General features: G+C 52.3%; 1 protein-coding gene across 1 annotated transcript in view; it reads left to right on the top strand.

Annotated features, from left to right (window-relative positions):
• PSD4 (pleckstrin and Sec7 domain containing 4) overlaps positions 1–12,080 on the top strand; it is a 22,205-nt gene extending 10,125 nt beyond the window's left edge. Inside the window, exons 7-15 of the mRNA XM_015421094.1 lie at positions 379–437; positions 1,017–1,106; positions 1,484–1,527; positions 4,386–4,545; positions 6,877–6,948; positions 7,696–7,841; positions 9,369–9,513; positions 10,359–10,502; positions 11,346–12,080. Coding sequence (XP_015276580.1) covers positions 379–437; positions 1,017–1,106; positions 1,484–1,527; positions 4,386–4,545; positions 6,877–6,948; positions 7,696–7,841; positions 9,369–9,513; positions 10,359–10,502; positions 11,346–11,600 — 1,115 coding nt within the window. The 3' untranslated portion in view covers positions 11,601–12,080. The remainder of the gene's footprint in view (positions 1–378; positions 438–1,016; positions 1,107–1,483; positions 1,528–4,385; positions 4,546–6,876; positions 6,949–7,695; positions 7,842–9,368; positions 9,514–10,358; positions 10,503–11,345) is intronic.
• The last annotated feature ends 3,258 nt before the right edge of the window (positions 12,081–15,338 follow it).

Raw genomic sequence — 15,338 nt, 5'->3', positions numbered from 1 at the left:
CCTGCTGAATGCAGATTTTGGGGTGGGACAAAATGCACGCAGCCCCAGAGAAGAGGAGCCTCTTCCCCAAAGGGGTCTCATTATCTTGCTCATCCCGTCTCGTCATTTGGGTTGATAGGATAATGTGCAGTTCCTGATATGGATTACAAAGAACAGTGAAAAGGGATGGGGCAGAAAACTTAAATTGCAGAAGGCTGGCTTGTTTGAAGCACTGGAACAGGGTTAGGTCCATGGCCTCCTGCCCTGCCTTCTGTCCATGCTTGCGTGGTTGCGTCATCTAGGATGGGATGAAGACAGAAGCTCCTTCTGCCACTGGAGGAGTGTGGGGAGGGGGTTGTCTCCTGCACCTGTCTCTGAGCACCTGCCTCTTTCCCACAGATGCCGTGCACACTCTTACCTGTGCCATCATGCTCCTCAACACTGACTTGCATGGGCAGGTAAGGTCAGGGGAGAGGGGGGCAGGGCGTGTGTTTAGCTGAGGATATTTTGTCTGGAATTCAGCCATGACCACCAGCTGTGTGGGAAAGGCTTTGCCACCCTGAGCCTGAGGCTGGCTTCTTGGGAGGTTTGGGTTTTCACCAATGGCCATTTTGTGGAGGAGGGACTGTATTGTGTGGGGACCAAGGAGAGCAACATGTATTGAGGTGCTACCGGCTGATGGTTTTCAAGCCTTCAGGTCTTGCATGTCGTGTCTGCCTGCAAGGAAGGGGAAGAGGGTGTCTTGTGTGGGCAGCACGACATACATGCCGGCCTGTAGCTAACATGGGGCCCACAGGGCCTGGCTCCCTAGTCTTTCTTCTTGGGCCCCTCCTTCCCGGGCTGCCCCCAAAGTGCCCTAAGCTTGCCGTCAGCATTGTGCTTTGGTTTAATTGGCTGGCGCTCTCCCCTGAGGCCCCCTCCCACAAAATTCCCTAGCTATGGGGCTGCATACATGCCAGAGGTTCTTCAGCCTAATGTGTCCCTTTCTCTTTTTCTCACCTGGATGTCCCCCTGCTGTTTTTGGTTTGTGATGGCAGAATATTGGCCGGAGCATGACCTGTCAAGCTTTTCTGGCCAATCTTGAGGGCATGAACAATGGCAGCAACTTCCGCAAAGAACAATTAAAGGTACATGCACTACAGGCAATACATATATAAGGTGAGAGTGGGGGTGGGTGGGGAGCCGTGCCCTGGCCCTGGAGGAATCCCAATAAAAAATCCAAAGCCTGTCTGAATCTCTGAACTCTCACTCCCCAAAGTTGGTCAGATACTTTGCTGAAGCCATGAGGGCTGGAACCTTTTTTCCCTGTAAAGCAAAAGCCAAGGTTGAAAAGAGGGAGGGGATTTGGGCAGAAACCTGCACTTCACTGGGAGAGGTAATGTGGGACTGGAATTCCAGGAGTTGCCACACTAACTGCTTGCAGCTCCTGAAGGAAGCAAATATTGGGTGGGCATGCCAGCCTGGATGCGGTTGGAAAACTAACATCCCAACTTTTTCTCTCCAGGAACTGTATTATTCCATCCGCAATGAAAAACTGGAATGGGCTGTGTAAGTAATGCTGTGTGTGGAGGAAGGGCGGAGAGGATCTAGGTCAGAGGAAGGCAGCAGGGACAGGGAGGTAGACCAAGACCCCAATCTGTACACAAAGAAAGGGATGGGGGTGGGGGAGGGCTTGATTCTGCATGGAGACCATCTGGCTCCCCAAAACTCTGGCTTTTGAAGTCTGACACTGTCTGAACACTTTATGGCATTGTGGCAAAGAGATGGATGAGAGAGAGGGACTGTTTTAGTCTTCTTGGAGCTTCGCAGCCCAACAGACCATTAGATGTGACTCCCTTCGAAATAGTCGTTTCTTGTGTGGTTTTTATTTAGGCCCTCTAGTGGTTGTTGAGAGCTGCGGTGGCTCAAGTAGTTAAGATGCTGAACTGCAGGCTGTGGAAGGTCAGTAGTTCAGCAGCTGGAGACCCGAGTGTGCTCCATGATGGAGTGAGCTCCCGTCTCTAGTTCCAGCTCCTGCCGATCTAGCAGTTCGCAAGCAAGAAATTGCAAGTAGATAAATAGGTACCACTTTGGTGGGAAGGTAACAGCGTTCCATGCGCCTTGGTGTTTAGTCATGCCGGCCACATGACCACAGAAATGTCTTCGGACAGCGTTGGCTCTTCAGATTAGAAACGGAGATGAGCACCGGAACCCTAGAGTCGGACTCGACTAGCTTTCGAGCAAGGGAAGCCTTTACCTTTACTGGTTGTTGAGCACAGGTGTAGATTCTCATGTAACCTTCAGACAGAAAATTTGCAAGGCAAATTGAGTGCTGGAAGCAGGGAAGGTGCCTGGAAACAATGCTGGGCAGGAAGGGAGTGGATGCTGGACAGGTTCTTGTTGAAAGACTGGCAGGCCTGCAAGCAACAGTCGCTGGCTCTGTTAAAGCATTTTTTCTGCGTCCTGCCTACTAGTTCATCTGTATCCTTTTCTAGCTTTTGCAGAGTTTCTTAGAATCATAGAGCTGGAAGGGACCTGCATAATGCAGGAAATTCACAAATACCTCCCCCTCCACACCCCAAGTGACCGCAGTTCCACGCCCAGAAGATGACAAAAAACCTCCAGGATCTCCAGCTAAACTGGCCTTACTTCTGTCATTTAAGGAGCCATCCTAAATTTTCTTCAGAAACCTACAGAGGTCTATTCAATGGGACTTTCTCTCAGGAAAGTGTTCTTAGAATCATAATATGAGTCTCAAATGCTGACATGTGCATGACTGTGGTCTGGTATAGCACGCTGAAGCAGTTAGTATGTGAGGGAACTAACTCAGAAAGTCTCTTGGAAAGCCAGAGATCAAATTGTTAAAAGGTGTTATTTTACACATACAGAAATTAGGAAATTTCAAAGGTGAAACTACGGGGGGGGGGGGGAGTACCAATTCTTGCTACCTAAAACACGTACAAGACATCAGACGTCTTCTCCCCTTCTTGGAGATGGAGCTTCTTTCCCATAGCGGGCATTGGGCTTGACAAAAGACTGACAGAAGCCTGTTTTTTTTTTCTGCCCCATTTTTCCAGGAGTTCCTCAGAAGCAGGGAGTTCCTTTTTGGCCCAGTGAGAAAGTGGGGTGCTCATTCAAACTTTGACCAATTAACCATTGCCTGAGGAACATAGTATGCTTTGCACACAGCCCTTTTTTAGTGCAGTGTGCAAAGGAAGGGTGTAGGGTGCAAAGGGGAATTAATGAGCATCAGACCAGTAGAAACCCTCCATTGACCTCCTCTTGGTTGTGACAGAGGACAGAATACATCTAATACCTTTTATTAGCATCAACCAATTACATAATGAAAGGCACTATGTGGTTCCTGTTCTTGTTTTTGGATTGATTTTGTGTGGACCAGTATGTCTGTATGACTTTGTGACACAGGCCAGGTGTGATATATGGTGATCCTCCCCCAATCCAAGATGCTTATATGCTTTGCTGAAAACTCAAGCAGGGCTTGGTCTGTTTTCTCCCTAAAACACAGGGATCCTCCATTACAGCACCCACTTGCTTGTCCACCTGCCTGGAGGTTTCAGCATCTGTTGCTGCCACTTTCTCCTTCTGGGAGAAGCAAAGCAGGCTCCCTTCACTTTGCACACTAGCCCATGCGACAGGGTGGCCCTTTTCCTTAGAGCTGTGCAAGGAATTTCCCTCGCAAACACCCTGTCAGGACAGCTGTGTGATGTGGCTGGACTAGAGACCTCCCTGATCTTCTACTAGTGCCTTCCTAAATAGAGTTCATTGGCTTCCGTGCACTTAGAAGGGTGTAACCTTCTAAGGAGCTGCGGTGGCTCAAGTGGTTAAGATGCTGAACTGAAGGCTGTGGAAGGTCAGTAGTTCAGCAGTTCGAGACCCGGGTGCCACATGATGGAGTGAGCTTCCATCTCTAGTTCCAGCTCCTGCCAACCTAGCAGTTCGAAAGCAAGAAATTGCAAGTAGATAAATAGGTACCACTTCGGTGGGAAGGTAACAGAGTTCCGTGCGCCTTGGTGTTTAGTCATGCCGGCCACATGACCACGGAAACGTCTTCGGACAGCGCTGGCTCTTCGGCTTTGAAACGGAGATGAGCACCGCAACCCTAGAGTCGGACTCGACTGGCTTTCGAGCAAGGGAACCTTTACCTTTACTTTAACCCTGCCTTAAGATGGCGCGGTAAGTTCTTTCCCAGAGTGTGCAGCATGCAGACATACACCTTATAGAACCTATTTCTCCTGATCATGGGTGTTAGCGCAGAGATTCTCCCAAGAGTTGGGGACACCCGTGGGGATTATTACAACTGGGAAACAAAGCTGGGGTGCCAATCAGGAAAGTAGTTTTAATGCTGAAGTTTATTGTAAAACTTGTACTTATTCCTATTTCTTTAAAAAAAAATGTCCCCCCTGTAGGGATGAGGAAGAGATCTCCACCACCTTGATACCCCCACCCACTGGATCTTTCCGGAAGAAGAGCAATCCTTTCCTGACTCTGTCCCACGATCCTGATGCCAAAGTGTACCATCAGGGCTTCCTCACTCGCAAGGTGCATGCAGAAGCTGATGGCAAAAAAGGTGGGTGCTGGGCCATCACTGTGAGTTATCACAATATCAGCCCCCCACCCCCCTGGGCCTGCCTAGATCAGGGTGTGTTAAAAGCTATGGCCTTACATGCCAGGACAGTAGGCAAGATTACATTGGGGGGGGGGATTCTAATCCTTGTCTCTGGTTCCCTGACCCCAGTTGCCCGGAGCAAGATCTCAAAGCCTTATAAAACCCTCCTTTAGGATGATGGGTTGGTCCAAGGCAAAACCAAAAAGTAGTGATGTATGAAGCCTCGCAACCAGTGCTCCCTCTAAGCTCTGAAGTCTTGTGAGCAAAATTCTACTTTGTGAGGTACTAGCATTAAAGTTGTGAGCGAGCAGTTTGGCTGCTGCATAAATTAGTTTGCTCTGGAGCCGTCCTTCCTAAGCTAAGACAAAAATGTGTGAGCCGGAGGCTAAAAAACTGTGAGCTAGCACACACTAACTCAGCTTAGAGGGAACACTGCTCATAACCCCCCAGGCAGTACTGCCATCAGTGTTCCCTCTAAGCTGAGTTAGTGTGAGCTAGCTCACAGTTTTTTAGCCTCTGGCTCACACATTTTTGTCTTAGCTCAGGGAGGATGGCTCCAGAGCAAGCTAATTTATGCAGTGGCCAAATTGCTCGCTCAGAGCTTTAATGCCAGTAGCTCACAAAGCAGAATAATTGCTCACGAGACTCCACAGCTTAGAGGGAACATTGACTGCCATCAGTCCCATTCACTAACCCACCAGCCAGAGACCAAGGGACTGAGTCTGTAGCCTTCTCGGGTCTAAGATCACAAAGTCAGCCCTCCAAGGTAGGACATTTGCAAGTTGGTTTACAGAAAACAGTTATTCTGTTAGCTGCAGCCAATATGGGCTAAACTGCTGGGTTCAGATTGAAGCCCCCAAACCCAAGAACACCACAGAATATAATTAAAGTAGTTTATTAAAAGAGCATGCAAGAATATATAATACATGAGCCATGAACAGTGAGGGTACAATAAAGCTAAGTTTCTGACCGGCACACATTTACAAGCACTGGTTCTAAATTCAGATGTTACCATGCAAGATTGAGTCTAACAGAGTTCCAAAGTTCAAAATGGGCTCCAAGATCAAGAGATGTCCCAAGTTAGATGTAATCCGGGCAAAGCTAGAATGAAAGATTTTTTTTAATGCCCAATGACCTATATTGGCAATCTAGCTGGCCAATCAAATGTATACTAATGATGTAACTTGACCAATCAAGTAAGTTGCTACCCAGGTGACCCAACCAATCAGGTGCATTGCCATAATGAGACTATATACTCTTCACCTGTACAGGGCCTAATCAAAAAAGCACCTTCCCCCACCCATGGAACCTTGCATGAATAAGGTGGAGCGTGTTGGCCAAACTCCCTTCTAAATTGTTCAGCCTTTGAAACTGCTTAGGCCTAATGGTCTGACCAGCACTTGTATCAGCCTCCTGTCTCCTGATCTCACTGTTTGAAATTACAGTCAGCTGGACCTCGATTCTCAGAGAGAGAAGCTACCATGGTTTTTACTAGGCTTCAACCTGAACTAATGTTTCTGAATAGACAAGTGACTACTAGGCAAACTAGCCTCTTGAAAAAAGATATCTTGTCGTTTCCTCTTTTCCTTACCTCTCCATAAAGCTTCTCAACTCAAGGGGTTCTCTGTGATGGTTGGAATCTGTGGTAGGTTCTCTGGTGTGTGATCTAGCTGCAAAAAAGGGCGGGAAGCTGCTGGGAGGTTTGGATTGGGACTGCAGCGCAGAAGAGAGGAGGAGGATTAAATCTTCCTCCACACACAGTTGGAAGTAACCTCCCCAAATGCTGAAGACCCAGTGAGTAAAAAGATAGCGTGTTTGTCTTTTTTAACTTATTAGAACCAAAAGCAACATAAGGGGTGTATTTCGTGGGTTCTTTTAAAAATAGTATTTGTGTGTGTGCATGTGTGTGCTTGCGTGCCTGAAAGTCATGTTGACTTCTGGTTACCTCTACTGGGGCTTGGACGTTTTCAGAGAAGTGGCTTGATCTGCCTGCCTCTGCGTCTCAGCCCTGGTATTCCTTTGGAGGGCTACCCAGGTAAGGGCGAGGGGTTTATTTCTGATCAGGGCAAAGAGTACACCTTCCACCTCCCTGCTTCCGCCAGGGCTTCAGTTCATATACCCCCCCCCCACTCCCTGGCTGGCTGCTTTTTGAGATTCAGTTGCAGTTTGGGGGATCCGTTCGATATGCTCAATGTCATGTGCAGTTTGGCCCCAGGAAAATGAGGCGGGCTAAACCTTCATAGATGCAGCGACCTGGTCTGACCCCCCCCCCCCCCCCCTTCCCCCTTTCCGCACCATGGGGGAAGAGAGGCTGGAAGACGTTCCACACTGTGCTGAAGGGGATGGTGCTCTACTTCTTCAAGGTAAGCGATGACCCGTCAGGCACTGGATGCAATGGCCTTGCAAGTTCAGACTCCTTGTGATTCTCCCCTAGTGGCCGCTTGTGGGCCTGAACGGTGGCGTACCTGTCCCAGAGACCTGGTGAGAAGTCACTTGGGATTCACAGATGAGGCTCACCAGGAAGAAGTGTGGCACATCTCAGGGCCGTGGCAGAGGGACATCCCCCCTGTTGAATGTTGTCGGGTGCACCTGTCCCATTGGCCTGCCTCGGCCATGATATTCATGAGGCTTGAGCAGTGCCTGAGTTTTGCTTTTGCACTGGTTTCCTGTACTGTTCCTGGGTAGGAGTTATTAGGCAGTGTTTTCCTTTTCCTTCATAGGAGATACTGGGGATATCACATCTTCCGGAAATGCTTTGGCCAGAAGCTGGTCTCCCTGGCTAACTGACTAGGACCCCCTGTACTGGCTCCCATTGCTTAGCCAGAATCTTGTTGGCACACATTTAACAGAGGCTCTCAGAGCATCTTATGGGCTCAATGCATATAAACCCTGGAAATGTCCTCATATGGAAACCGTGCACCTGGCCTAGTGCCGTCTACTGTGACCAACAGGCTCTTGGGCCTTTCCAAACCGTGCTAACGGGAAATCTGGGGCACTGCACCTGGAACGTTCTGTCCACAACATGCACCCTTGTTCAGAAGAGTTGATGCTGGGCCTGGCATCCGAGCCCTGGGTCCATTCCCTTCAGCCTGCTTCTGTTTTCCCCACAGGACGAGAACCGGCTTGATGCTCTGAGCTCAGAGGATCCCATTGGGGTGCATCACGCCCTGGCGGAGAGAGCCAGCAAATACACCAAGCGGCCCAACGTCTTCCGGCTGCAGACTGCTGACTGGCATGTCTTCCTCTTCCAAGCACCGTGGGTATCCCCAGGCCTTGGGGCAGCTTAGGCGTTGCTAGGGGGTCGGCAAATGACCCTTCTCCCTCCTTTCAGAGGTCACCTTCCACCTCCTCTGGGGCAGAGAGCAGGAATAAGGAGGCCTCCAGGTCAGAAGGTGGCAGCCCTTTCCCAATTCCATGCCTCCTCCTCCTCCTCCTCAGTCCTGCAAGTGGCTTTCTGTCCATCCCGTAGGGCAATTTCACAGGGGGAAAAGAAACTAGTTTTGGACAGTACAGTGGTAAGTACTGTTACCTCCCGGCAACCTGCTTGTTCTGCAAGTGTAGCGCAAACTTGGTTTTTCCACTGCCACAGAACTGATGCAAGTTTTCATCTCTTCATTCTTCAGTCCCAAGTTATTGATAGCTGTTGGAGAGAGCTGAACGTTTGCGGTCAGGCTCTTATAATAATACTGGAATATCTCGTTGAACTTCTTTGGGGGGAAAGGCTAAAACGAGAAGCCCAAAATGAGTGTAGGGCTTTAAAAGTCAACTAGTCATCTAGTCAACTAGTCATCCCTTGGACTGCAAGAAGATCAAATCAGTCAATCCTAAAAGAAATCAACCCTGACTGTTCCCTGGAAGGCCAGATAATGAAAATGAAGCTCAAATACTTCGGCCACCAAATGAGAAGGGAGCACTCACTGGAGAAGACCCTGATGCTGGGAAGCACTTAAGGTCAAAGAAGACGGGGATGGCAAAGGATGAGATGGTTAGACAGTGTCATAGATGCAACAAACATGAAATTGAGCACACTTCAGAAGGCGGCGGAAGACAGGAAGGCCTGGCGGGATCTGGTCCATGGGGTCGCGAAGAGTCGGACTCGACTGTGCGACTGAACAACAACAGTCATCACTATTTTATTCCTGTGCATTTCCCCCCACTGCACATTACAGTGCAGAGGACTTCACAGTCCCATGAAACTGTCTTAAACTGATTCGGACCGTTGGTCCATCACAGTCAGTCCTGTCTATTCAGACTGGCCGTGGCTCTCCAGAGTCTCAGGCAGAGGTCTTCATTGGTCTTGTCATTATAGCGATTCTCTGTTGTTCCCATTTCACGAATGGAAAAGCTGAGGGCCAGCTTACCTCATAGTAAATTGACTCCTTGCAGAGCCAAGGGCAGTCTTGAGCTTCCCTCTGCTGTACTGAAGCCCCGCTTTACTGACCTTTAGGGCACTGTTGCATGCAAAGCTGACCTCAAAGTTTGACACCCAATAGCTATGTTTTGGCATCTTCTTCTTTACATAATTACAGTTTGAAAATTGGAGTTGCCAGCTAGGTCAAAACTGTCTGCCTCTTGCAGAGTATGGAACACGTCACACTATTGCTGTAACCCTGAATCCCCTTAGAATGTTCACCGTCACCTCTGGCTGTTCCACCATAGCCCAGGCAGTCCGCATGCTGGAGCCACTGGGGCTCTTCTAGAGGGAAAACAGCCTAATTCAGCCCATTACTCCATAGATGGAGATTTCAGTATTGAGTTTGGGACACCCTTTTCTTTTCCCCAGGACTCCAGAGGAAATGAATTCATGGATTTCCCGCATCAATCTGGTAGCTGCCATGTTCTCCTCCCCACCGTTCCCAGCGGCGGTGGGCTCTCAACGGAAATTTGTTCGACCCATCCTCCCAACAGCAACCTGCAAAAACTCCCTGGTGAGCTGAAGGGCACCATGTGTTTGTGTGTGCGCAGCAGAGGTGTATGTGTAGTGGTTTGAGTGTTGGACTAGAACCCGGGAGATGCAGATTCAGATCCCCATTCAGCTGTGCAACTCACTGGATGAGCCTGGGTCAGTCATTTTATCTTGAAAGGTAAAGGTTTCCCTTGCTCGAAAGCTAGTCGAATCCGACTCTAGGGGGCAGTGCTCATCTCCGTTTCCAAGCTGAAGAGCCAGCGCTGTCCGAAGACATTTCCGTGGTCATGTGGCCGGCATGACTAAACGCTGAGGCGCACAGAACGCTGTTACCTTCCCACTGAAGCGGTACCAATTTATCTACTTGCACTTTCTTGCTTTTGAACTGCTAGGTTGGCAGGAGCTGGGGCCAGAGACAGGAGCTCACTCTGTCACGCGGCACACTCGGGTCGCAAACAGAGCCGATTTTGCAGTGTGTTTGCGGGGAGAGAAGAACCATGTATTCCCTCCCCACCTTGGAGAAAGGAATTTTTTAAAAGTGGTAACTAAATAGATCTTCAGCCCTCTCCGCAGACACCGCTACCCACTGCAAACCAGAAACGAGAGGAGGAGGAAGAGAATCCAGGCCAGGCGAGCCTACCAGGCAGGCCCCTGCAGTTCAGCACTGGGCCCTGCCTTGGTGTTTTGTGCTGCTGGCCCAGCTGCCTCTGAAGCTGGGATGGGGCTCAGCAGCCGTCCAGCACCTCCCGTGACATCCTCCCCCTTCCCTTCCCCGGCTGGTGCCCCTTACTCTTCAAGGGGTCAAGGGGAGGCCAGTTCCCCTGGGCTAGGGATTTAGCATCACCCCATCCATTTCTGCCGCTGCAGGAAGATCAGCACCTGGCTCACGAGGACTCGATGGACAAGGTCTCGGATGAGCTCCTGGAGCATCAGCGGAACCTCCCCAACAAGCACGGGCGGAGCCGGGACCTGGAGGAGTATCATCTCAAGAAGGAGTATTTGCTCTATGAGGTACGTGAGGGCCACGGTGGGAGAGCACTAACTAGGACCCACGGCAGAGCCTTAGGAAGCTGTTGTTCAACGTGGGGCATGGTTGCCTCCTCTCATCCCCCTCCCCGTCCACCCCACCACAGTCTGAAGGGATCCTTCAGTAGGGTCTGTGAAACCTGCCAGGTTATTTCAGCGTAAAAGTTCCACCTGGCTGAAAGGTAACATGGTTTGTTCAGAACAGTTGTTTGCAAAGGTGCGAACGTGTGTCTGCCACAAAGCAGGAGATTCCGGACTGCTTGTTGGGGGTACTAATTAACTTGTTTACGGAGGGTGTGGATTTATTCTTCCCCTCCCCGGGCTGAAGGGCTTGGCCGTTGCAGAGCGACTAAAAGCCACAACTCAAATCCAACCCAGACATGACATGCAAACCAATCACATGACCTTGCCTTGCTCCAGAGGCCCCCAGGGTGATCAGGGCCCCCGAACATTTGCCCCCCAGCCCTTCTCCCTTTGGGCACCCCTCGTAATGACCTGTTTCGCATCCGTCACCATGCTCTGGACTTTCTGTTCAACACCACTGCGTCTGCTCAGAGGGCTGTGACACTTTTCAGGATTCTTCTCTGGAATTCTGAATATGCAGTTTTAGCACCCCAAAACAAAAACGTGGATATGCATTGCATCCTTGATCTTGGAGTGTGGGAAAGAGATAGGGGGCGTGTGTGGCTGGGGAAAAGGAAGCAGCGGCCGGCTGCAAGAGTCTGTGCATCTCGTTGCTGGGGAGATCCCTCTCCTTCCCATTTCCTTTGGGTGTCTGATTCCAGGCGCCACACTTTCCCCTCAAGCTTCCTCTTTTGCTTCGCGCAGAAACGACGGTACGAGACTTACGTGAGGCTGCTGGAGGTGAAGCTCAGCAGTGACACTGACGATCTTGACCAGTGGGAGGCGCAGCTGCAAGCAGCCACCAGTGGGGCTGACGATGAGAACCCCGGCCTGAAAAAGTCACACTCCAGCCCCTCCCTGAACGCGGACGGGTCACCCACGGTCAAGGTGAAGAGAAATATCTCCGAGCGCAGGACGGTGCGGAAAATCATCCCCAGGCGCAACAAGCATTTGCTGTGACCCTCCCCCTAAAAACTTTTGCCCTGCCTGAGCACTTCCTTCTCACACACAAGAGACTCCTGGGCAGGGGTCCTGTTTGGGGCAGGAACGTCGAATGGTACATAACGGAACTGCTGCTTTTTCAAACCAAGGCAAATCAGCACTTGCAGTATTTGGCCACCAGGGGGTGCCACACCACAGGAAACAGGCACTGGCAGAGACTCAAAAGACTGGCGGGGTGGCAGGCTCCCCCCCATACAGTGCAAAGGCTCCCTGTGTGTTGTCTCCGATCAGGTCTAAAGCATCTGCCCTTCCTGACCCAGAGGGCTGTAGGCATGCTGTACTCAGGGAAAGTGCCCCCGCTTGTGGGGAGAGGGAGAAGCCCCTCTCTGCATTCTTTATCCCCCGTGATTCTATGATTCTGTTCTAGGCGTTGTATCGGTTCTTTGTTTCTCAGTTGCTGGAGGGGCAGATGGGACCTTGGTGCAATAAATGAAAACAGGCAAGCATCTGGCCTAGATGTTGGGGGCTAACTGAACCCAGCTGGAACTGAGCTGGGCTACAAACAACCCGGCTTCCCCTGCCCTCCACAGCTGGAGCTACTTGGGCAGAGTAGGCTTTTTCTGCCAGCTCCGGTAGCACTTTTGCTGCGAGGAGGAGGAGGGTTTTTTCCTAGCAGTCCCTTGTGATTCCCCTGGGGCAGGAGGCAAGGAGGCGGACCCAGGGCTTCTGAGAGCAGCACGTGAACAGTGACAGAGGATGCAGAGCAGAGGATGGGGCCGTGCTCACCTCCCTTTCTCCTTGGGCCTCGGCCCCACTGATGCATTCCCACCCTGGCCTCACTGCTGCATTCCCACCCTGGCCTCACATGGCGGTTTTTGCAGCCAGGCAGAGTCAGAGAGCCCCGAGGGCAGAGTGAGACGGTCGTCCTTGGCCCAGTCTGAGCCCCATCACGCCTTTGGGGGCTCTGCCAGGGCGTGTTCCGCAAACCGGCTGTGCGCTCCAAGAGCCCTCTTTGGCGGAGCCGTGAGTGACCCAGGAGCAGAGAGCCGAGAGCCCAGCAGCCTCCTGGTCAGAGGAAGGGGGACAGCCTGGCCTGGGTGCACCTGAGCCCCGGTCCTCGCCCTTCCTCCGTGGCTGCAACCTGACAGCTGCCAAAGCCCTGAGAGAAAAAGCTGCAACTAGAGAGCAGCAGATCTTCCTCATGGCCACAAGCCAGCCTTCTTCTTGTCCTCAGGGGAGTGGTCAAGCTGGGGAGAGGGCCTGAGCCCTCCAAAAGCCCCCCAGATTCTGCTTCACTTGCAGGAGGCTTCCTGGGGTGGCGGCTGGGAATGGGGAAGCACAAGGGGGGGCGGGGGGGAGGATCCTTCTGCTTCCTGGCTGCTGTCAGCGGCTTTTCCCCTGTGTCTTCTAAGACTTCCATTTTACAAGTTCGACCAGGTAGGCTTTTCTATCACAAGCAGTTCACCCCAAGGCCCGATTTAACCCCGATGCTGGAATTTCCCTGGGAGACTTTTCATTGGATCAGCATCTGCTTGAAACTGGGCCGCAACCTTTGCACAGGTTGCAGTGAGGCGCCAAGCCCATGCACAGTTGCACAGGGAAACAAATGCTTTCTTCTTGCCAGCCTCGTGCTCAAATTGGGCCTGAAGTACTGCAGAAGCCCTACTTTCTGAACTGCACATAGCGGCATTGTTTATTTAAAAACATTTATTAGCCACCTTCTGTATGGAGCTCAAGGCGGCTGGCAACATTAAGTACATAAAATAAAAAAATACAAAAGCATAATTTAAAACCACAGTTCAGGATTGCTAGTAAACTTAACTAAATGCGGTCCTCAATAAAACCGTCATTGACTGCCACCTGAAGATCAAGAGGGAGGGAGCCAGGCACACCTGCCTCGGTAGGTTGTTCCATAACTGTGGGGCTGCCACTGAAAAGACCCCCCCTCGTGTACCCAACCAGACAAGCTCTGAGGTCATTTCGGGGGGGATCGCAGTTCCCCCGGGTGAGGTACGAGGGGGCGGGGCACATGACGAAGCCCCGCCCCCTCCTTCCGGCCGCCCCGCTTCTGGCCCTCATTCAGCCAGGAGGAGGCAGGAGAAGAGGGAGGGTAAGTTGCTTCCTCCCTGCCTCTCCCCACCCCTGCCTGCCTGGGGCCAGGGAGGGCCTTCGCGGGGCTTCCTTGCACTCACACCGGCCTTGCAGGTCCACCGCTGGGCCCCTCATGGGGCTCGGCAGTGGAGCTGCAAGGCCGGCGGCGGCCGGGAGTGTGTGGCCTTATGACACACTTCCAGTGATGTCAGGGGGTGTGGCCTTATCAGGGGTGTGGCATATGCTAATGAGTTATGCTAATTAGTTCCCCTAGCTCTTTTTCTACGAAATGACTCCTGGACAAGCTTATTTGATTAGTGGGACAGTCCAGAGGGCCTCTCTGTGATCTAGTGAAGAACAGCCCCATCGATGTGTCCCACTGGTGTTGCACATGTCGGAAGCGCCACCAGGGTCTCCACTCTTTGCTAACAGCATCGGATGGAATGGGTAATGCTTACGATTGAGTCTCCTGGAAGGACCTATGCAATGGCTGCTTGGCCTGGACTGTGGAGTGGAAGCAAAAGAATCTGGAGCCGCTCTCATTGATAGGAGCCACTGTGCATGCGCAGCTGGCACACTGGTGCATGGGAAGTTCACACCAGGAAGGAACAATGAATCCCAGCTCAAAGGGAAACCAGGTTTGTGCTCCTGCCCATCCCACCAATTTAAAAACACCTTCAGACTAAAAAGCATGATATGCATGAGCAATGGAGACAGAGACCTCCATACGTACACACTGTCTGCCCTATTCTCTGCTTCAGTCACCTGGGAGCATTAGGCTGGGAAATCAGCACAGGCATCTCAAAGAGACTGGGGGGAGAAATAAGAGGGTACAGCAGAAAGGGGCCATAAAAGGGCACTTACAGCCTACCCTGAAAAAGAGGTCCTCTGAGCCCACAGTGAGGTTGAGGCATGGCCAAGCCTTCTAGGCACGTTTCCCTTGGCCAATGGCCTTCCTGCAACCAGACTCCACGCGTGACAGCCAAGATGCCAGGCTCCAGGTGGGACCTGGGGATCCCCTGGAATTACAGCTCAGCTCCAGACTACAGAAATGCGGTTCCCCTGGAGAACATGGAAGCAGGGGTGACTGTGTGGGTATTGTACCCCTCCGAGGTCTCTGTCATCCCCAGGCTCCCCCCCCCCCCAATCTCCAGGACTTTCACAACCTGGCTCTGGCAACCCTACCTCCTCCCCTATCCCCCGCCAGTGGCCAGCGGGGACCTGGTAACCCTGGGCCACCTCCTTGCCCGCATTTATCCGCATCATCCCCACGTGCCCGGGGTTGGGCTCGGGAGGCACTGGAGAAATGCGCGCCCCCCGAAACCGCGCTCCTGCCCGCCTGGCTGCTGCTCTTTGCAGGCGTGTCGACAGTTGGCGCAAAAGTCGGGCGCGGTGGGGGCCCTTCGGGAGCCCGGCGGCCTCTTTGCCCTGCGCGGCGTCCGCGGGTGCCGCCGAGGCGCTCGGAGCTCGCCACTCCCAAAGGAGAGGGAGGTGCCGGGATCGGGGCGGGTCTCTGCTGTGCCGCACCCGGGACAGCTCGGCCGCTGGGCCCGGAGGGAGCCGCGGGGCAGCGGCAGTCGCTCTCCGGCGAAGCTCTCGGGAGGCAGCCCGGCGGCCAAGGCGCGGCAGCGGGGAAGCGGCTGGGGGCGCGGAGACTTGCTCGGC

The sequence above is a fragment of the Gekko japonicus genome, unplaced genomic scaffold (genome assembly GCF_001447785.1).
Source record: "Gekko japonicus isolate JY-2015 unplaced genomic scaffold, Gekko_japonicus_V1.1 scaffold13, whole genome shotgun sequence".
NCBI classification, from domain to species: domain Eukaryota; kingdom Metazoa; phylum Chordata; class Lepidosauria; order Squamata; family Gekkonidae; genus Gekko; species Gekko japonicus.
This window is presented reverse-complemented; position numbering and strand designations above follow the sequence as displayed.